We start from the raw sequence: 24,013 nt of genomic DNA, 5'->3' as shown, positions 1-24,013 counted from the left end.
TTTGTGGGTCCCAATATATGAGTTAACTTTATCAAGGATTACCATACAGATAGCAATTTCCGAGTTCTGTGAGTCTTTCCAGCAAATATTGAAGACCAGGGCTCAGAGGAAGCCTTAAATTTGTAGTTGGCTGGAGATGCACAGGACGTTTGGGAATGCCTGACTTGTAACTGGTGTCTGAAGTGGGGGCAGTCCTGGAAAGGACTTTGCCCTTAACTTGTGGGGTCTCTACTAACACCAGATAAAGTCAGAATTACACTGAATTGCAGGACACCCAGTTGGTATCAGAGATTTGGCAACAGGAGGCAGGAGCTCTTTCAGGTTTGGCTATTATGTCCCTTTGATATGTCCCCATTTTTTTTTTTTTATTACTTCCTTACTCTTAACAGTCTGCCATTACAAGATCCTCCGGCCACATCTTGTATTTTCCCTGCTCCTGCCATAGAATCAGCCATAATTACAAGGAGCCTTTTTTTTTTTTTTTAAGAGAATAGTGTTAGAAACCAAGATGTGGGTGCTGAGTGTTCTTGCTACTGGGATGTCATTGCTGTTAAGACTCTATGAGTAGACTGACCTGGGAATAACCTATCCATACCCATATCTATAGTTGTCTCTTTATCTGTCAGTTGATTTGCATAACTACAGCTAACTGTTCCCATACTTCAGGGTTCATTTTAGCCTTTCCCCCTTGCTTTTCTGTCCCTATCTGTATTTACCAAGTACTATGGCATCTTATGCCTTTGAAGAGTTTTGCATCTGTTTCTCTACGGTCCCATGCTCTGTGCATACTGCCTATAACCCCCTCCCTCTAGCCTCATTTGGAGCCCGCTCTATCACATGCCTGCAACCTTCCAACTCTGCCCCATTCACTTGCACCTGCAGTGGCAATGCTCACAGCACTTTAAGATATTGCATGTGGTAAATATCATTTTTGGGGGTTGTTGCAGGGATGGAATGAGTAAAAAACGTGAAAAGTGCCCCCCATTTTCAGGCATCCAAGGTCAGGAGATTCCTGTATTCTTTCAACATGTGAGCACATTGTGGAGACACACATATGCATGCAGACTCTTTTAATGTAATTACATACACGGGACTGGGAATGTAGGAGTACGGGACGAGTGTGTGTAAACGTGTGTGCTTGTATTTCACGAGTGTGTGCATGAGTGTGTTTGCTGTGAAGTGCATGCGAGTGTGAGTGGGTAAATGTATATGGCTGTGCATTTGAGTGTATGTTGCGCATATGCATGTGTGTTTGCATCTATGTGTAATGCTTGTGTGTGCGTGCGTGTGTGTGTTTGTGAACTAAGGGATGTCTGCCATCATGGTCTAGTGTCTGACTTGGAAATGTGGAGCATTTGATTACATATTTGTTTGTAGTGAAAACAAGGGATTAATTAGGATTTTCATGTCATTCTGGTGAATGTGCCTCTTTATGATTAGGAAATAGATTTCATTTTCCCCAGTCATATTGCTTGGTCTTGAAATTACTTTGATCTTAATATAGCAATTTTTTATAGCATTTGTTTATCTTTTGTTCAAGAGTTTACTTTGTGTCCTTAATTTGTGAATTTCTCATAGGAAATATTGTGTTGTCTTTAAAAAGCCCAATTGTCAGGGGCGCCTGGTTGGCTCACATGGTTATTGGTGTAAGACTCTTGATTTCAGCTCAGGTCATGATCTCATGGCTCTTGAAATGGAGCCCCATGTTGGGCCTACACTGACATCACAGAGCCTCCTTGAGTCTCTCTCTCTCAAAATAAATAAAACTAAAAAAAAAATCCAATGACAATTTTGCTTTTCAATGGGCCTTTAGATAATTTCGTTTTACAGATAGATTTAAATTATTTTGCTCTTACTTTTATAATGTCTCCTTTGCTCTATTCCCTCTCTTTCTGTCTTCTTTGAAATAACTGATTTTTACAGATGGTTTTAAATCCTTTACTGTGGTTCACTGTTGTTAGCTCTAAGTATTGCTTTTGTTTGCTTTAGGGGTTATCCTACACAGATGACCACAGTATACCTTCACGTGCGTTTATACTTCTTCATACAGAGCATCCGACCTTTCCTTTCCACATGGACTTCCATTTCTCCACTCCTGCCCTGTGCTACCATTAGTATAGGTTTCTTTTACATATGCTATACACATATACACTAGACTGTTAGTTTCTTTAACGAGGCTTAAAAATAGGGAAGACAGTTTTTATTTACCACATAGTTACTATTACTATATAGCGCTCTTAATTCCTTTGGGTAGATCAGGAGTCTGCCACCTACAGAACATGAGCCAAATGCAACCTACTGTCTGTTTTTAAGTGAAGTGTAACTGGAATGCAGCCACACTCATATTTAGTGTTTTTGACTCAATAAGGACATACTGGAAGAGTGGTAACAGAAACAGTATTGCCTACAAAGAATAAAATATTTACTATATGTTCCTTAAATAAATGTTTGCTGACCTTGCACATAGTCCCATTCTCATCACATCTGATTTAGTATAAAATTTGGATATGAAACATACTGAAAAGTCAATTTTATAGTCAAAATATTAGGCAACGCTGACACAAGACTGGTCTCAACTGGAATAAAACTAGGAATAATTGGGAGTTACTAGGTCTTGAATTAGTGAGGAAAACATGAAATATGCGATATTGTTACTATTCAATTTGTAAGTACGGTATCTTCTTACATGTAAACAAATTTTTTTGATGATATTGACATTGAAGATATAACTGGGGCATAAACGACCTGACTAGTATTACTTGGTACACATTCGTAAGTGGAAGAAGCAACATACCCTTGGCTGAGTATAAATGTAGACAACAGGAAAAGCATGTATCTTAACAAGTCCTGGGATCAACTCCCTAGACAGTTTTCACAAATGGTATTTACCATCTTTCCATTAATTCATTACCCCACCTCACTGCTGTGTTCTCTCAATAGTGGTAAGGCTGCCATAAAGAAATAGGTCTGTGCATTCTCCAAACAGGTCATGGTTTTGGATCTATCACATATGCTCCTAAGCCTTCTGGGGAGTTTTGTTACTAAAATTGTACAAATTCTAACTATAAGGTTTCCCAAATTTTAAACGTCTCCAGTAGAAACTTAGCCTCACATTTCACCAAGCCACATGCCAATTGTGGGTATTCCTGATCCACCGTAATTATGTTCCCATTGTGGTGATTTTCTGCTTCTTTCCTACACCCACTTGCTCTTCTCCATGTGTATTTGCATGATACTTTCAGTGGTTCTGCCCAAAGATGACCTCAGCATGTGGGCATTGCCTGAAAATGTTGTTTAAATTAGGAAACCCTGTCAGCCGATCATTACATATGAACACGTTTATGGTATTTATCACTATCATATTTTATCCTTATAGACTCAACCTTATAGAATATAAGTTACTTGAAGACAGGGAGTTTTGTTTCCTGCTAATATCAGTGATTAGAATAGTTTCTGACTGGTAGAATGAGTGAATGCATTTTATCTGTCCAAAGTAGAAAGTTACTGCAGCGTATACACTCAGAGACTAATAGTTCACATACTCAAGTAAACATGTTATTCCATTTATGGCACCAAATTCCTTATTCCTGTAAGTCTCTACCCTAGCACCCTGAACATTTGTCATAAATTCTCACACTATATTTTGTTTCATTCACTTTGTGAGTTTTAGGCAACATGTGCCAAACAGCTCTAACCCATCTGTGAAGGATGATGCTTTTTGCAGCTTTTCTCAGCTACAAAATGTTAAATTCAAGATTCCCTCCAAATGCTCCATTCTACTCTCAATACAAATATTAATCTTATTGGTCAGGTCAGACAGTTTTCATTTGTGAAGGACAGACCTCCTGGAAGTTACTGGCTGAAACAACTAGGTGGTTTACCATTCTCACTTAACAGGAAGCCCAGAGATGTAGGTTGGGATGGGACGGGTCCCCTGGGCAGTCCTCTGCATGCTCCACCTCCCTTAGGACTCAGCACTCTCTCTCCCTACAGCAGGATGGCCGCTGTAGGACCAAGAAGGATGAATGGGGAGGGGCAAAGGCCTTTTATTAGGTTTTGTATTATTTACCTGGATATAATCCCAGGAGGGTTTTTTTCCCCCAATTAGCTACACATTTTAATAATGCAATTTTATAAGAATATTAGGGGGCAGTTGGGTGGCTCAGTCAGTTCAGCATCACTCTTGATTTTTGCTCAGGCCAACATCCCAGGGATTTGGGATCGAGCCTGTGTCAGCTCTGCACTGAGAGTGAAACCTGCTTAAGATTCTCTGCCTCTCCCCCTGTCCCTGCCTCCCACTTGTGTGTACTCTCTCTCTAATTAATTAATTAAGTATATTGGGGAATTTTCAAACTTCATATTCATGCCTAAACAGAAGGTAAAAGAAAAAGATGGTGAAGAAAACATTTTGCAGAACAAATTTAAACATACTCCTTATTAATATTAAAGATCAAGGTTGTCAAGGAGAACTGTGGATGAGACAGATTTCATCACCAGACTTTGTTCTTTATCCTCAGTGTGTAATATTGCATGCAACCCACGAACAGTGTCATAGGTGTTCCAAATGTGTCAAAATTATTAGTCCTTAGTGTTTTCTAACTTACAGATTTATTTCCTTTGAAATTTATTAATTTTAAGTTAATTTTATTTACCTGCATCTAACACTAATTTGCAAAGTTTCAATACAGATATTCTGATTCTAGTACTTTTTAAAAAAGTTTCTTAAAGTTTGTTTATTTTTCCATACTCAGTGTGGAGCCCAACCCGGGGCTCAAACCCATGAATCATGAAATCATGCCCTGAACAAAAAATCAAGAGTTGGACTCTTAGCTGACTGAGCCACTCAGGCACTCTCTGATTCTAGCATCTTGGTAGAAAAATGATAGGACTGATTTTGAGATTCAATTCATTCTAACCTCCCTTAAAGTGAACGATCTACAAAAGGTTTGTAGTTGGGAAATACTGTATCATTTCTGAATGTATTTTAATATCAGGCTATAACTTAATAAAAAAAAATCCTGACATCATAACAAGTCTAAAAATACCTTAAGTAACTGATCTAAATAGTGTATCATAACCCTTTTCCACAATCATATTGTGTGGTGGGGGCTACACATACAGCTGGAAAAAGAAGGTAGTAGTTAGCATGAGGAAGATTGTGGTCTTTCCCAACCAAGTCAGTCAGGAGTAAACATTCAGTTTTATAGAAAAGAGTCTGACTCTACTCTTGATGGCCGACTAATGATACCTGTGAAGCGTCATTACCTCTTACTATTCTGCTCATCTGGGCAGGGCAAGCTAATAATAAAGCCCAAGAGGCCCTTCCCTTGGCAGTAGTTCTAAGTTCACAGTGTCAATGAGTACCATCACCCCGGCCCCACACAGGATGCATCGTAACAAAGTAGTCACCATTGCCTGCTTTCTCTAGCCATTTTCAGAACTTGAGAAGTCTGCCCTGCTCTCCCAAGAAAGCGTCATTATATAACCAACATTCTCCGAACACTTGAGTGAACGGAGTCATCATTCTTGACATCCGAACATCCTGTCCCAGTGGAGTAAGCACAAATGCAAACAAAAGCAAAAAATGTTTTAGAGGGTAAATATGTGAAATTTCTAGTTACCAAACAAGATTCCCATTGTGTTGTTCATTCTTGAGAGTAAACTCATCAAGATTTATCTTTTCAAATTATTCCCTGAGCACTCCAGCACAAAATATAGATTGTGTTACCTGTATCCTTACTCCTTAAATTTTCCTTCAGTTCCTTACTTTTCATATGCTTGCTCTTTTTCTAATTTCATTTAATGTAAATTTCACTTAATGCAAACCATGGGTCTCATTTCAGCACAAAAGGCAGGCAGAAATAGAATCATGGTCTGTATTCATGAATGGGGATGCAAATTGTGATGGGTGAGAGTTTGAAACTGCATTGCTATGGTATTTTCATTAGAACCACAAAAATACTTGGGATGTGCTATGGGTGGGTAACTCTGAAATTCAACATATATTTCCAAAACTGTAGGTTTGAATATAACATGAAAAAAAATTGTTATGGATGACATTCAACCTAAGAGTCTAAGGATGTTTTATTAGTGTTCATTATGAAATGCCCCAAAGAAGTGTGATGCACCTGGGATAATAAAAGGAACAGGATTCATTCAGGGTTACATAAAAGCTTATATTTTACTTACTTAGATATGGGAAATAGGGTACCCTAAATAAAATGGTATGAAAATGCATTTTAAGTGGCCAGATTTGGGTCTTTCACAAGCATACTCTTTTGGGTTATTTATTTACTTATTATTTTTTAGAAAGAGCATGAGTAGGCAAGAGGGACAGAGAGAGAGAGAGAAAATTGTAAGCAGATTCTACACTCAAGAGGAAAGCCCAACATAGAGGTTGATCCCATGACCGTGAGCAGAAATTGAGGCAGATACTAAACATACTGATCCACCTATGTGCCCCTACTTTGGTTCTTTTGATTTAAATGTTCTCTAGAACTTTCTCTTCAGTTTCCAAAATTAAGACTAATTTTTACTCATCCATGATATATAATAGCTATTACGTTTCAAAAGAGGGAGAGACCATCATTCCCCCTCCATTTTCTCTAACATAAATACCATCCTTAATAACCCCTCATTCCCACATGAAAATATCATTGTCTCAATGTCTCAGTCTAGTGTTTCACGATCACATATTTGATAGCATAACCCTTTCATATAGTTATCAACCAAGGCTCTCAATCATACCAACAAATCCAGAGAAGGGGCTGTGACCACACAAAACATGGTAATTTACATAATAGCTTTTAGATTTATTCCTGGTCACTCCTTATGCTCCAAAATATATACTATTCTAGACCTTAAAACCAGCATCCTAGTTTTTCCAGGGTATATAGGTATGACTAAGCCCCACCTAATAAAAGAGGTTCCTTTCATACTTTCTCTGAGACCACCACGATGGTTGACAAATGAAACACATGTAATGAAAGTATAACATCAGTGGATTCCAAACTTATTGTAAGTTATCAGTAATAATGTAGCATCAAGAAACCTTAAATAACTGAGTGAAAAAACGTCATAGAGGTTCCTGGCTGGCTCAGTTGGAAAAGCATGACTCTTGCTCTCAGGGTTGTGACTTTGAGCCCCACGTTGGGTGTAGAGGTAAATAAAATCTTTACAAAATATCTAAACAGAAGATGATTAGGTCTTTCCACAGATCTACTTGTTCCATTGACATACATTATCTCATGAGTTTTAAATAATTTTTGTTTTCTGTGGAATTTAATACCTAAGAATAGTTAATCCTCAAAACAGACCTAGTTCCCTCTAGTGTGAATTCTTTAATTGCAATCTACTGAGAGAACTGGCTAAAGAAATTATCGCCTTCATTACATGTGTAATGTTTCTGTCGAGGATAAATTCTTAGGTGCTTCCTGAGATAAAGACCTTGACATATTTGTATGGCTTCCATGTTATGTGAATGTTTTCAAGACCACAAAGCAGAGTTGTACATTTTTTTTTATAACTGCAAGTCAGTACCTCTTAATCCCATTCATCTATTTTACCCCCCTCCCCAATGTATACATTTTTTAAACCTGATCACACTCATTACATTTGTAAGAATTCTCTGGTAAAATTTATGTTCCACAAGGTGTAACAAGCTTTGGATAAGCCTTGCCATACATTTCTTCAGTGTGCTTCCTTTCAGAGATTTGTATTCTGATATCAGGTGAAGTGTGAACCCTGGTTACTAGCTTTCCCAAATATGTTAGTTTCATATGGTTCCTCTCCATGATGGAATCTCTGATGTTAAGTAAGTGTTGAATACTTGCTCATATTATTTGCAAGGTTTCTTTCTCCTACGAGTTCTTTGATGATCTCCAAAGCTTGAGCTTTGAATAAAAGCACTGCAACACATATTAGGTTTATACTGTTTCTTTTCATTATGTATTTTCTGATGCCTGGTAAGTTTTGCAAATTGGGTAAAAGCTTTGTCACACTCATTACACTTATAAGGTTTCTCCCCGGTATGGATTTTCTTATGCTGAGTAAGATGTGAACGCTCCGTAAATGCTTTGCCACACTCAATACATTTGTATGGTTTCTCTCCAGTATGAGTTCTCTCATGACCCCAAAGGTGAGAACGTTTGATAAAAGCCTTATCACATTTATTACATCTATAAGGTTTTTCTCCTGTATGAATTCTCTGATGTTCCATAAGGCTTGAACTTTGGATAAAAGCCTTGCCACACACATTACATTTGTGTGGTTTCTCTCCAGTGTGTATTTTCTGATGCCTAGTAAGGTTTGCAAATTGGGTAAACGCTTTGCCACACTCATTACATTTATAAGGTTTCTCTCCAGTATGGATTTTTCTATGCTGAGTAAGATTTGAGCGCTCAGCAAAGGCTTTGCCACACTCACTACATTTGTAAGGTTTCTCTCCAGTATGAGTTCGTTCATGACCCCAGAGGTGTGAACGTCTGATAAAAGCTTTATCACATTTATTACATTTATATGGTTTTTCTCCTGTATGAATCCTCTGATGTTCTACAAGGCTAGAACTCTGGATAAAAGCCTTGCCACATACATCACATTTGTGTGGCTTCTCTCCAGGATGTGTATTCTGATGTCTAATGAGGTGAGAGCACTGTTTAAAAGCTTTGCCACACTCATTACATTTGTAAGGTTTCTCTCCAGTATGGATTTTTTTATGTTGAGTAAGGCTTGAACGCTCAGCAAAGGCTTTGCTGCATTCATTACATTTGTAAGGTTTCTCCCCAGTATGAATTCTCTCATGACTCCAAAGGTGTGAACGTTGGATAAAAGCCTTACCACATTCATTACATTTGTAAGGTTTCTCCCCAGTATGCATTCTCTGATGATTTGCAAGGTTTGAATTTTGACTACAGACCTTGCCACATATGTTACATTTATATGGTTTCTCTCCTGTATGGATTCTTTGATGCCTAGTGAGGTTCGAACATTGGTTAAACGCTTTGCCACACTCATCACATTTATAAGGTTTCTCTCCAGTATGGATTTTCTTATGTTGAGTAAGATGTGAGTGCTCCGTAAAGGCTTTGCCACAGTCATTACATTTATAAGGTCTCTGTCCAGAATGAATTCTTTCATGACTCATGAGGTTTGAGCTTTTGCTAAAAACCTTCCCACATTCATTACATTTGTAAGATTTTCCCCTAGTGTGTGCTTTCCTGTCTTGTGCAGGTAACAAACGATATTTAAAAATCTTCCTAGACTTATTCCAAATGTTTTGGGTCCTGGGAGGAATTCTTTCAAGTGGTGAGACTGAGGAACCATTGCTGACAGACTTCTCAGTTGGATTACATTCATACATTTTCTCCTCACTATGAAATGTCTGCAGTTCAGCCAGGTGTGCCTGTAAACTTAATCCAATTCTATTTTCCAAGCAGTCTATGTACTGGTTTCCAGCACCACTTCTATTATTGTCCATTTTTAATACATTCCTTACAAATGGCTCATAATCCATGAAATACAGGTATGTATTATTTCTTACAGAAGCACACTGCTTTTGAGGAAGAGTAACTGAGAGCTGATTAAGTTTTTGATCTTTTCTCCATGTGACATTTTTGTTATGGGTCAAAGGCACTTCTTTGTAATTTCTTGCATCATAGCCCCAGTGATTTTCAAACTCATGCCTATTTTCCCAGACTTCCTTGAGATCAAAATCCTTGATGTCATGACTTTCATTTCTCTCCAATATCACTAAGTGGTAAAATTCTCCTTTGTTAATGTCCTGTATTGGTGATAATTCCTTGATTGCAAATCCAGCAGAACTCCCTATCAAATAGAATTGGAAGGTAAATATTTTATACTAAATTCCATAATTAACACCAAAATATTATTTTATAATGAATACAGGAAGTTTCTCAAGCATAGACTTCAAACACTATTGTTATTTACAATGTTTTTAAGTTTTCTTTCTATAAATGTGGGGACAGTGCTTGTACTTGCACATCTATGGGAATATGATTGTGTTATAAGTTTAAAGCCTGATGTTAGAAAAAGGAACTGATTTAGCAACAGGCATAATAGTGACTCATTCTGTAAGAACTTATACTACGGGTATGAAGTAACAGTAGAAAACATTCAACAGGGAGACAGTATGGTATTATAAGAAGACTGTAGGCTTACATCTATTTCAGTATTTGCTCTAAAAATTATCAAACTAAATATCCCACGAATTCCTTTTCCAGGTATATAATCAAAAGAATTATATAATAGATACATGTTCCAGGAGACATGTACAAGAATTTTTTTTTTTTAAGTTTATTCACTTAGAGAGTGAGAGCAAGCTTGTAAATACGGGAGGGGCAGGAAGAGAGAGAATATCAAGCAGTCTTCACACTGTAAGCACACTGCACAATGCCAGACTCGAATTCAGGAACTGTGAGATCATGACCTCAGACAAAATCCAGAGTCAAGACGCTTAACTGACTGAGACACACAAGCTCACAAAAATAATGTATCATTATTTAAAAACCTATGACAAATCAAGTTAATGATATCCCTCTGACTAAAGCAGTAACTTAAAAAAATACGTTCTCAAGATATCAAAAACATTCAGTTTAAAGAATGTCATAGGGGCGGCCTGGGTGGCTCAATCGTTCGAAGGTCCGACTTTGACTCATGTCATGATTGCATGGTTTTTAGTTTTGAAACCCATGTCGGGCTCTGTGCTGACAGCTCTGAGACTGGAGCCTACCTTGGATTCTCTCACTCTCTCTCTGTCCCTACCCAAATCACGCTCTCTCTCAAAAATGTTTTTTTAAAAAAAGTCATAAATTTAACTGAGGTAAATATGTAACAATGAGTTATCACTACACATTTAGGAGAATGGCCAAAATCCAGAACACTAATACAAATACTAGTGAGAATGTGGACCAATAAGAATTCTTATTCATTGCTGGTGGGAACGCAAAATGGTGCACTAGTCTAGAAGACAGTCTGCACGTTCTTACAAAACTAAACATACTCTCAAATGTGATGTAGCAATTGCACTCCTTGGTATTTACACAAATAAGTTGAAATTTATGTCCACATAAAAACCTACACATGAAACAGAGAAATCCTAAAATATGTATGGAACCTCAAAAGACCCTGCAAAGTGAAAGCATCTTGAGAAAGAAGAACAAAGCTGGAGGCATCACATTCCCTGATTTCAACACCCTGATTACAAATCTGTGGTAATTAAAACAGTGTGGTATTAGCATAAATCTAATAGACACATAGATCACCAAAACAAAATAGAGCCCAGAAATAAGCTCACACAGATGGTCACTTAATTTACAACAAAGGAGAAAAGACTATACAATGGGGAAAGCACAATCTCTTTAATAGATGGTTTGGAAAACTGGACGGCCACAGGCAAAAGAGTGAAACTGGACCACTGTCTGACATCATACACGATAATTAACTCACAATGCGTTAAAGACTTAAACTTAAGACCTTAAACCATAAAATTCCTATAAGATAGGGGTATAGGAAGAGCTCCTTGACACAGATCCCGGGAATGATGGTTTTGTTTTTGTTTTTTTGACTGTTGACACCAAATTATAAATCAACAAAACCAAAAGTAAGTGGGACTACATCAAACTAAAAAGTGTCTGCACAGCAAAAGAACACCTTTTCAACAAAATACAAAGGGAACCTACTGAATAGGAGAAAATATTAGCAAATCATGTATCTGATAATGGACTGGTAATCTAAAATATTACCTAAAAATGCTCAAATAACCCAATTTAAGAAATGGGCAGAAGATCTGAATAGACATTTTCCAAAGACTTAGAGATGGCCAACGGGACCATGAAAAGATGCTCAACATCATTCATCATCAAGGAAATGCAAATCAAAATCACAATCAGGTTTCACTTCACACCTCTCAGAATGTCAATTATCAAAAAGACAAGAAATAAACAAGTGTTGGTGATGGGTGGAGAATTTGTGCACTATTGGTTGGAGCCAAAATTGGTGTGGCCACACACTACTGTGTGATCCACTAATTCTACTTCTGAGTAGTTATCTGAAGAAATCAAAATACTAACTCAAAAAGATAGAAACATTCTAATGTTCACTGCAGCACTATTTACAATAGCTGAGATACAGACACAATCTAAATGTCTGTAAATAAATGGGTAAATAAAGATGTGTGTATATGACACATTATCCAGCCATAAAAAAGAGTAGAATCTTGCCATTTGTGACAAAAGGGACGGACCTTGAGGAAACTGTACCAAGTAGAATGAGTACAAGACCAAGACAGTATGATTTCTCTTATATGTGGAATCTTAAAAAAAAACAATAGAACCCCTCTTAGATAGAGAGAGCATATTTGTGGTTACTAGAGGCAGGAAGTTGAGGGGATGGTGGCACAAATGGGTGAAGGGATCAAAAGGGTGCAGAGATTACTTAAAAACAAAACAAAAATTGCTGCTGCGTCGAGTTCTTAAAACAACTCCCCCCTCCTGCAGGAAAAAAAAATATATATATATATATACATACATATATATATGTATCAATATGGTACTTTCTGTATACTAAGAATACAATAAACATCTATGGAATAATACAGGTTTTTTCAATAGAAAAGCTAACTAGAGATATCAGTTAAGCTGTGCTATATGTAAATTACATCTAATTTTGGAATTTCACTTTTTGGAATTATCCACATCACGACTTCCTCCTAATTAATGCAAAAGCACCAGACCTCAAGAAGCCAGGATGGCCCAGGAAAGAAAGAGATAAACTTTAGCTCTACTTTATTAGACATTGATTACATTTTGTTTGTCTCCTTAGAAGTTCTCCCAAGGATACAAAATGGAAATGGAAAGTGAATAGGTTCTGGGGTCTGCACTACAGAGGCCTCAGCTCTGACCTGTATGGAATGAGAACCAAGAGAGATCAGGGAAAAGAGTCCTTAGGGACAGCCATCCCAGTCCCTCTGAAAGCTCGGAACCAGTATGGTCAGAGAGGCCAGGTAACTGTGTTATAGGTTCTAAAAGTTGGAGTTTAACCTTGTACATATTTGATTTACTCATCTGAATAACAGAATGAGAAGTGTGTAGGGGTGGGAGGGGATTTCCTTTGAAAGCTCCTAAGAAATAAGCTTTTATTTTCCCACAGATCCTTCCCAAACAATGTTTACTGGAGCTGCTTACTCTGTGCCCATCTGAGCTCTGACTTGTGCTCACATCCCAACACATTCCCACCTGTCTGGATTTTCCCATATATTCAGTTCACTTTCCACAGTCCTGGGATCTTTCCCTTCTTTCAAAATGGAGATGATATTCAGCTCAAGAAGAGATTTCCATTTATAAAGAAAAACAGAACATGATATGCTTTGCTCTTCAAGAATACATTCCCAGCTCTTTGTTCGCAAAGAAAAAAGGACATTCATTTTATGTGGGTGTAAAACGTATTTTGAAAATTAATCAGCTAACTGCCAGAATGCTTAAGGATTATTGTAGGAATGCAGAGATCTGGTTCTTTTCCAAGAACGACTAACCAAAAGCACAAGGGTAAGACCACAGAATCAGATATTTATGAAAATTGACTATAAGGTTTCCTTTTTTCCCCCAACTTTAAATAACTTCTCTCTGAGCCTTATCTTTAAAGATGTCAATGAGAGTTGACTTTACTAAGAATTTAAGGGTTTTTAAATCCTATTTCCCAAACTCCCAGATTTTAAATTCTAGTTGGTTAACATATAGTATAATATTGGTTTCAGTAGTAATTAGTGATTCATCACTTACATATAACATCCAGTGCCTGTCATCACCTCCCAACTAAACATGCAGGAATGCAGAACTTCTGAAGAAAACGAAGTTAGAATCCATTTGCCACATTATGAAGTCTTTCCATTCTCAATCAAAACAGCTGCAATCATTCCCTTAAGAACAGGAATTTGAAACTCCTATGATCAAAACAGTGGCTCTCAGTAGAAAATGCAAACACATAAAAAGTAATTACCGACTTCTGGAGGGAAGTTATCCTCACCCAGGGAGACCAGGTTCCTGTAGTTCTCCAACATCACATCCCTATACAAGATCCTCTGAGCGGGGTCCAGGCACTCCCACTCCTCCTGAGAGAACTCTATGGCTACATCCCTGAATGTCAACCGTCCCTGAAAAGAAAAGACACTTCACCAAGTGGACAGGGAAAGTGTTCTTATTTGACACAAAATTAGAGAAGCAGAGATGTGTAAAGGCTGACTAGGCTGGAGTGAGTGTTCCCTTTCCGTGTAAAATAATTTTGATGAGCTACAGTTAACATAAAATTAGCCATTTTAAAGTACCATTCAGTGGCATTTAGTGCATTCACAATGTTGCACAAACATCACCTCTGTCTAGACTGAAAACATTTTCATCATCCCCAAAGGAAATCCTTTACCCATTAACAGGTGCTTCCTATTGCCCAGTCCCTGGCAACCACTAATGTTTTGTCTCTATGGATTTACCGATTTTGGACTTTTCATGTGAATGGAATGGTATCAAAAATGTGACCTTTTGCATCTGCCTTCTTTCACTTAGAATAATGTTTGGGGTTCATCCATGATATAGTATCTATCAGTGGAACATTTCCTTTCTTCTGGCTGCGGAGTATTCCACTGCAAGACTAGACCATATTCACTCAACTACTGACGGGCATTTCGTTGTTATCAACTTTGGCTAATATTAGCAAGTTGCTATGAACTTTCGAGTACAAGTAAGTGCTTAGATATTTGTTTTCGATTCTTTTGGTTATATAAATACCTAGAAGTGTAATTACTGGGTCACGTGGTTTAATTTTGTTAAGAATCTGCCACACTCTTTTCCACAGCAGCTACTTTCTAACACGGTGTGTCATGATTCTAATTTCTCCACCTCTTTACAGACACTTTTTTTTGTTGTTGTTTTACAATAGTCATCCTAGTGGGTGTGAAATGGTATCTCATTGTGGTTTTGATATGCATTTTACTAATGACTCCTTTCACTGAACATCTCTTCATGTGCTTATTTCCTTTGTGTATCTTCTATGGAGAAATGGCTATTAAAATCCTTTGACCATTTTTTAAGTTGGGTTCTTTGTATTTTGATTGTTGACTTGTATATGTTCTTCATATATTGTACATGTTAATGTATAATGAAATATATAAGGTATACGTTCTTATATTCTAGGTTCTAAACCCTTAGTAGATATGTGATTGGCAAATTATCTCCTCCCATTAAGTAAACCGATTCATTTATGTGATAATGTCCTTCAATGCACAGACATGATTAATTATGATGATGACCAATTTATCTACTTTGTCTTTTTCTCTTTTGCTTTTGGGGTCATGTGTAAACATCCACTGCCAACCCTAAGGTACTAAAGATTTACCCCTATGTTTTCACTTAAGACTTTTATAGTGTTAGCTCTTACATTTAATCGTTAATTCTGAATTGATTTCCTTATATGGTACAAGGTAGTTTCAATTTCATTCTCACACAGACAACTAGTTCTACGATTTATAAGACTATTCTTTTTCCACTGTTTTTGACACACTTGTAAAAAAGCAGTGGATTATAGATGTATGGGTTTATTTGTGGACACTCAGTTCTATCGCTTTGATCAATATTTCTAGCCTATGATGCAATTATACTTTTGATTACTCCAAGTTATTGTAGAAGGTTTGATGTCGGGAATTGTAGGTCCTCAAATTTTGTTCTTTCTCATGTTTATTTTGGTTATGTGACATCCTTACCAATTCAATATGAGTTTTAGAATCAGGATTCCCATTTGGGCAAAAAACGCTGCTGGGATTTTGCTGAGGACTGTATTACTTTATACTGCTCTGGGGAGGACTCACATTTTACAGTCTTCCAATCCACAAACACTGGATATCTTGACATTTAAGTTTTCTTTAATTTTCCTCAGCAACTTTTTGGTTTTCACTGTATATAAATCTTCCATTTCCTCGGTTAAATTTATTCTCATTCATTTTCTTGCTCTTGTAAATGGAATTGTTTACTTACTTTCCATTTGTTGATTGCTACTGTACAGAAGAAATACAACTAAATTTGAGTGTTGATATTGTATTTTGTAACTTCAATGAATTCATTCTAAGTCTGAGGAATCTTTATTTCGAAGTAGAAGATCATGTATACTATGAATATATAGTTTGATTTCTTTTCCAATTTTGACATACTGTATTTATTTTTCTTCTGTGTTTTCTCTGGCTAGAACTTCCAGTAGTGTTGATATGTGGTGGCAAAATGAGTCACACTTGTTTTGTTCTTGATATTAAGGGGAAGTTTTCAGCTGTTCATTGAGTATGAAGTTAGCCATGGAATTTTAATAATACACTTTTTCAGACTAAGTTCCTTTCTACTCCTAATTTTTCAGTTTTTGTTGGATGCAGTGTTCTGTATGTGTCTGCGGAGGCCAGCTGGTTTACAGCATTGCTCACTCCTTTCTTATTGATGTCTGGTTGTTCTATGCATTATTTAAAAAAAAGGGAGCATTGAGGTCTCCAACTACTATAGAACCATCTCCTCAATGGTTGCTTCAAAAATTTGGGGGCTTTGCTTCCATGTACATATTGCTTATACTTGTTTTATCTTCCTGATGGATCAGCACTTTTTTCAGTATAGGTCCTTCCACATCGTTGATAACAATTTTACAACTTAAACTCTATTTGGGCTGATATCTGTATAATTACCCAGCTAGGTTTCATTACTATCTGCATGGAATATCTTTTTCCATCTTTCCACTTTCAACCTATTTGTGTACCTAAAGTAAGCCTTGGAGCACCTGGGTGGCTCAGTCACTTAAGCATCTGACTCTCAATTTCAGTTCAGGTCATGATCTCACAGTTCATGAGTTCGATCCCTGCATTTGGTTCTGTGCTGACAGTGTGAAGACTGCTTAAGATTCTCTCTCTCCTTGTCTCAGCCACTCCACCACTCAACCTCTCTCTCAAAATAAAAATAAAGACTTTAAAAAAGTGAACCTTTTATAGACATAGAGTGGAATCATTTTTAAAACTCAATTCCTTTGTCTTTTATTAAAGAGTTTAATCTATGCATATTTTAAATTATAACTGGTAAGAAATACTTCTGACATCTGCTGTTTGTATGTCTATTTTCTTTCATAATTCCTCCTTTCTTTCAGTGTCTATGTGTGTGCATAACATTTTGATTGCCTTTGTATTTATTTTTGTCTATTTTCAAGTTATTTTCTGAGTGGATATCCTGGGAACTACAGTTTACAGTTTAGTTGATATTAACTTAGCTTTAATAGCATACAACAACTGCTGCTATACAGTCTCCCTTTATGTTACTGTCAAAACTACTTTATAACAAATGAACAGATGTTTCACTCACTCAAAGTCAGGTTTGCTTATTGTTTTACACATTTGTCTTTTAAGACACATAGGAAAAAATGACTTAGAAAACAAATATATAATACTGGCTTTTGTATTTACTTACATAGTTACCTTTACTAGTGTTCTTTATTATTAGTGATGTACCAGTAATTAGTACCCATTTCAGCCTGAAGAACTCCATTTGGTATTTCACGTAGGCTGAGTCTGTAAGTGTGAACTCCACCTGCTTTTGTTCATGTAGGAGGCTCTTAATTACGCTATCAATTTTAAAGCATAGTTTGCCTGATAACGAATTCCTCATAGATTTTTTTTTAATCTTTCAAACTTTAAATACGTCATGAGAATGCTTCCTGGCCTCCACAGTTTCTGATGAGAAACAGGCCATTAAACGTATTCAGAATCCCTGTATGCAAGTTTTTCTGTCTTGCTGCTTTCCACATTCTCTTTTTTGTCTTATAAAATTTGACTGATTATGTGACTGCCAGGGATCTCCATGCACCTGTCAGAGCTGAAGTTCATTGAGTTTTTTGAATATGTAGGTTGTTTTTGATACAATTAGGTTTTCAGGTCTTATTTCTTCAAATATTCTTTCTGTACCTTTTTTCTCTGTCCTTTTCTTCTGGAACTCCTATTGTATGTATATAAGTATTCTTGATAGTATCATAAAGGTTTCTTAGTCTCTGGTCATTTTTCTTCTTTTTTTTCCCCTTTTATTCAGCTTTTTTCCCCTTTCTTCTGCTTGATAATTTCAGTTAATCGATGTTTAGGTTCACTGATTATTCTTATTGCCCATCTGCTAATGAACCCTCTAGTGAATTTCTAATTTTGGTGTTTATACTCTTTCAACTCTAGAATTTCTATTCCTTCCCTTTACTATAATTTCTGTCTCTTTACTGATATTTTCTATTTGTTGAAACACTGTTTCCCTACTTCTTAGCTCTCTTCCATGTTTTCCTTTAGCTGAGGATGTTCAAGACAGTTGATTTAAAAATCTTTATTTAGTAAGTGGAACGTCTGTCTCCTCAGAAGGACCATCATTAATCTGGTAATCATGCTTAAGGTGCAGAATCATAAGATATCCTTAGAAGTCTATAGTGAAGTCGGCCTGCTCAGAAGCAGCAACCATGGCATTCTTTGTAACAGTAAGAAATTGTAAAGGACTCACATATCTTCACTTACAGAATGTTCCAATGAGGATCTAAAAAAAGCAGTTATCTCTATGTTTACTAACATGAAAACAACATCCAAACATATCATATGTAAACATTTCAAATTTGCAGAAAATGTGATAAAACATTTACAGAAGAATATTTTCTAAAATCACATTATAATACATAAATGCATTTTTAGAAGATCTGCACTAAAGAGAACACCACTTCCTGATGAAGACAATCATTGATGGTGGAAGATATGACAGCAAAGGAGGTATTTTACTTCTTAGTTTCCAGAATACATACCTGTGTGGAACTGAACCACAAAAATATATATTCTAGGGGAGTTTAACAGAAAAATATAAAAATAACAATATTTAACAATAATTCATAAAATGAAAATTGAGCATCAGCCTCTCTGATGACAGAAAGTTCTGCTCCTATGTCTGGTTAAGTTATAAACATTTTTATCTAAAAGATGTATGGTGTAAGAGTTCCTAAAGGAACACCATGGTCTTTTGAGATGGATGTGCTATAAATAATTCAAGGAACACTTAGTGTTAGAGAAATAGGTTGATTCTACACTTTAAAACTAATTATGTTGTATGGAAACCAATTTGACAATAAACTTCATGTATTAAAAAAAATAATAAACAAAACAAAGAAATAAAACTAATTATGTTAATTAAACAAAACACCCTCTCTATTCTTTATTCCTACTTTGAACTTCCCATTCTATTCCAAAATATTAATGTTTTGTAGTCAGAAGCACACTGATTCCCTTGTTTAACATCAAATGGCATTATAAAATTGGACAAGCAAACTTGCCCCATTAGTCGTCTTATTTTTCAGGGTTTCTCAGGTACTTGTACATGTTAACACATTACTTACATAATAGTAATCTCTTTAATTCTGGTTTATATGAGCTGAAGGGCATCCAGAAGGGGTCTGTGAAGAATCCTTACTGCCCAACCTCATGGACACCACAGAGCCTACTCCCCATCTCCAGTTCCTGCCTGCGGAGAAAATCCCTCACAGGATGACCACCTAAAAGGAGCGTCTTCCCAAGTGCCATGTCACTGGGTCACAGTGAGATAGAATCTACATGGAGATGAGAGGAAACAGGGAGAAGGCCGTGGGTGTCAGTAAATAATTTAGGCAGGATACTATGGAGACAGAGATTAATGAGTCCAAAGTGTGACATTTTAGGAAAAAGAACAATCAGTGAAAAATATGACTTTTACCTGGAAAAGAGCCATTCCTCCTTTTTTCCCTCTTCTGGTCTTCTTTCTCAGGTAAGGTTATACTGTGTGGCAAAAGGTATGTTGTTTAATGTTTGGAATCAACATAACCCCTTCCTCTGCCACAATACATAGAACCTCACTGTGGGAGAAAGAGTTCTTTGCTGCCCATTGCAACAGGAGGGATGCAGGGACAATAAAGTCTTATATGGAGTCCAACAGGTGCATTTTTCACCCATTCCTTCAGAAAGCCCTCCCCGCTGCTGAAACCAACACACTCCACAGTCTACGTTATCCTGGCACTTGACCAAAAGGAATTGCTTCATTCAAGTTCTTGGCTCCTCCCTAGGCAGCCAGCATCCAAGGAATGGTTGATGCAGGATACAGAAGCCTATCCATGCCATCAATATGGAATAACTCTTAAGGGTCACCCCAGCTCCAGAGCTCCCTGGTAGCCATACTGAGAGTTTAGATCTTTGTCTTGATGGTGATGGGAAGCCTGTAAGAGGGTTTAATGTCAAAAGATGACATGATCAAATGTTTAAGATTTAGCCAGGATACACAGAGAGGATGGAGCTGACAGAGGCATATCCCTGTCTCTAAGACTATGCTCCTGCCTCTTTCTTAGTGGTTTTCATTATTTTTGGAACTAGACCACACTGTAAACTCTAATGATAACTGCACACCCTCTCCTAGAAAATGGCCAAAGACAAACACACACCCAATTCTGAAAATCATTTCAGGGATATTAGCCCAGGTTCAGAATTCTTGGCCTATCATCTCACGTTACAGGTGGGTGCACTCCAAAGGGGAGTAATTTGACCAAGTTAGCCTTAAGAAATCTGAGTAGAGTGAGCAGAACTGTGTGTAAGTAAATTCTGAAAAGGTGGTCTGGACAGGTTTAAGTACAAAGGGCTTATCCTAATTCCAGATTACTGTTCATATTCCTAAACAAGAGAAGCTTCTCTTTCATGGGTTTAACCAAACCCAAGCATTTAATTCCTCTTTTCCAGAAAAACTATATGAAATTACAAATAGTTACTAGTCCTGGAAAACATGAAAAAGGGTCACCTGTGGGGATGAGCTCTGAGCAATCTCTGTATTATGAACAGATGAGCACTGCTGGAACAAAGTTCCATATCAATCCAGACCACCCTTCAACATCTGTACAGAGAAGGCAGAGGGGACTTCAGGGGAACATCTATTTAGTTGGAGATTTCGGCTCAGCATTTGGTAATTTAAAAGATAACTTAGGGGAAGAAGAGAACTGTTGAATATTAAATTAACTGGCTAAACTAGGTTTTGAGTGTTAAGAGATTATCAACATCCTTAATGGATGTGTAATGAAATACTATAAAGTTCTTTAATAGACATCCAGAATACTTCCAATATATGATAGGTTAGAAAATAAAACTCATAATCTGAACAATAAAATTAAGAGGTAAAATAATTTGGAAATTAAAAAGATAGCCAATGGATTCTGAGATTAAAGATAAAACAAGTGTGGGGATAACATCAAGTTTAGAAAAGAATGCCATGAGCCACAGAAAAAAGGGGGACAGAAACAGTACTGTTAATAATGGCCACTGTAAAAAGCACCATGTGGTTACAGAAAGTCTTCCCCATTGACTGACTGAGCTAGACCTCTGCCCTCTAGATGAGTAGGGGTTGCAAATGGAATTATCTTCCGATGCAATACTTAGAAAGTGCAGTTGCCTCAAACACCAGGTTTCACAACTCTCATTTTCTTCTGCACAACTGAAAAAATTTACCAAATTTTAGATTAACAAGATCATAGAGCCACAAATCAGTACTTCACAACTTACTATCTTCTGTACTCGCTAGCGTTTGGGTCCCGTGCTTTGTTTGAGATCACTACATGTTTTGTTCTCTAAGTCTCTCTGTGTCCTTCTCTTCTGTCCTTTAGTCCATTTCCGTTTCCCTCCCTCACTATTCCTCTTCCAAAAGTTTCACCCTACTCTGTGGCAGCCTTTGTTTGAATCCCCACCGTTCTTTCTCCCCACACTTTCCGATGACCCTCTAACTCCGCAGATTCCTGCGTCTTCCCCTGCCATCTCTGTCCCCACTATGCCCTCCCTGAGGCGGGGCGAAGGGCCTGCATCCACCTTCCTAGTGACGACTGTGCCGGACGCGGTTGAGGGGAGAGGGGAGTTTCGGGAGTCAGAGAAAGGTTCTGAGCAGGAAAGCGACTGGCAAGGCCACTGGGGTCTGCAAGGGCCAGAGGCAGAAAGGCTTGGCCCGAACCTGCCTCAGAGAGACTTTAACTAGAAACGACGCGGACACCCGGGACCCGCACCGAGCGACTGGGATCGAAACGTTTTACGGTAACGCCGCGAAGGCGAAAGGGACGAACTCCCAGCGAGAGGGGTGAGAGGGTTCAAGGATTCTACCTTACCAGGCGATCCCCGAAATCTGGATGTGGAGGCGGGGACTAAGAACGCCTCCAGGGCAAGATCCAGAAAAATGGAGACTCACTCCCACCAGCTCGATCGTTGCTCCGCGGGATCCGCTTCCGGGTCTGCAGAAAGGCGCGCATGCGCGTGCGTCGAGACGAACGGGCGGGGCGATCTCGGGGTGGGGCCGAAGCTGTCTAGGAAGAGGCGGGTGCTGGCGGGGGCCTGGGTGAGCCGGGTCTCGCCTCCCGCACCGTCCTTCGCCTGGCATTTGGTCCTCTGTCCTGCAGACCGGCGGTTTCGGGTTCCGCTTTTGGATTCATTCCAATCTCGCTGGTGTCGTTCGGATCCAGCCTGGGTACAACGTTAGGGAAGGGTGGGCCGCTTCTGTTGGGAGTGGTGGTATTTGACAAGTTGATCTCAGTACCCTGGGAAACATTTGTAGCCAGCGGTGGAGACGCGCTCCGGCTAGTGAGGCGGAGCTGTGCGGGAACCTGTGACCTGGGGTCTTTGAGGGGCGACTGAGACTTGGACAGGGACAGCTCCTTGTTTAATGCAGCAAAAGCCGGGGTGGTCAGTGTCGGTGATGGACGCTACATTGCGAAATGCAAAACTGTTGTGGACAATGTGCAGTTTGGTACTAACTCCCCATCAGAGCTTTGCACTGAATTGTCACTTCTGCTCCCCGTTTGCTGGACCGCCTTCCCTGGCGTTCGCCGCTGGGCCCTGGGCTGTGGGGGGTGGAGGGCGGCTTGTTGTTTTAAAGGAACAAACATTTCTGCCTATGTGGGTGGTCATCAATTTTCTCTCTTTGATATTCGAATCTACACCTCTTGAGATGAATTATAAATCCAAACGCCTTTCAGAACTACCAGATTGCACCTGTATATTGATTAAGCTCCTTAGTTGCCAAATATCATTGCAATTGCAATTTTTAAAAAACTTTGTTCTCAGTTACTTTGGAAGACTATTTTATGCTTGAAAATTAGATTTTTAAGAAAAGTTTACTCAGGGAGAAAGAAGCAAGTCTTACGAAGAATTTAACCTTGTTTTAATTATTTTTTACCCTATAGACTTCCCTTTTGTTTGACCTTTATCTTGCTGAGGGATTTAAAGAAAAGACCATTCATGGTCATTTTGATAGGAATTACCATTTCCCAAATACCAAGCGTTAATGATGTGTCCCCACTTTAGTTTTTGCTGGTTATTAACTTTTCTTGTGCACTTTGGCATACTTCTCAATTTTTGACTTCACTGACCAATAGTCTGTTAATAAAAAAACATCTCAGAAGGATAACCATACCCATTTTGTTTTTTTTAGTTTTGTTTTTTGTTTTTTTTTTTTTTAGAGTTTTTGTGCCTATTCTTTGTTCATTATTCTGTTAGATTTTTGCAGTAACATTGTTAATTCGAAAAACTAACTGATGGTATCTGTATCATGATCCAATGAAATTTATAAATTAGCTTAAGGAAAATTGACCTTTTATAATATTTAGTTTTTCCACTCAAGAACATGATGTAAATTTACATTCATTTATTTCTACTTTCGTATATGTCAGGAATATTTTATTTTTTCCTACATATTGGCTTTACACATTTTTGTTAGGTTCATACCTGGTGGGTTTATTTCATTTTATTTTTTTAAAGCTATTTATTTCATGAGCCCTCTTTCATTTTTCTTTGTATATCAATAGTATATCCTATTAGCTTACTGAATTATTTTTCATACTGATTTTACTTGCATATCTACAGCCAACTCTGTGCACATACTGAGGTCCCTGACTCTGATCCCATACTTCAGGGTTCATCTTAGCATTTCCC

The 24,013-nt window shown here is 37.8% G+C and overlaps 2 protein-coding genes across 2 annotated transcripts in view; one reads left to right on the top strand and one right to left on the bottom strand.

Annotated features, from left to right (window-relative positions):
• The window catches only part of LOC106972991 (zinc finger protein 677-like), a 433,591-nt gene that overhangs the window by 221,990 nt on the left and 187,588 nt on the right, over nucleotides 1-24,013 (top strand). The gene's annotated exons all lie outside the window — the stretch shown is intronic.
• LOC106974910 (zinc finger protein 677-like) lies at nucleotides 1,789-22,335 on the bottom strand. The gene is made up of 4 exons (XM_027037068.2): nucleotides 22,195-22,335; nucleotides 19,782-19,843; nucleotides 14,011-14,164; nucleotides 1,789-9,822 (listed from the first exon to the last, which is right to left on the bottom strand). The coding sequence occupies exons 2-4, from the start codon at nucleotides 19,794-19,796 to the stop codon at nucleotides 7,838-7,840; spliced, it is 2,154 nt and encodes a 717-aa protein (XP_026892869.1). The 5' UTR covers nucleotides 19,797-19,843; nucleotides 22,195-22,335; the 3' UTR covers nucleotides 1,789-7,837.

Source organism: Acinonyx jubatus, chromosome E2, assembly GCF_027475565.1.
Source record: "Acinonyx jubatus isolate Ajub_Pintada_27869175 chromosome E2, VMU_Ajub_asm_v1.0, whole genome shotgun sequence".
NCBI classification, from domain to species: domain Eukaryota; kingdom Metazoa; phylum Chordata; class Mammalia; order Carnivora; family Felidae; genus Acinonyx; species Acinonyx jubatus.
The sequence above is the reverse complement of the archived record's forward strand: the minus strand, read 5'-3'. Positions and strand labels throughout refer to the sequence as shown.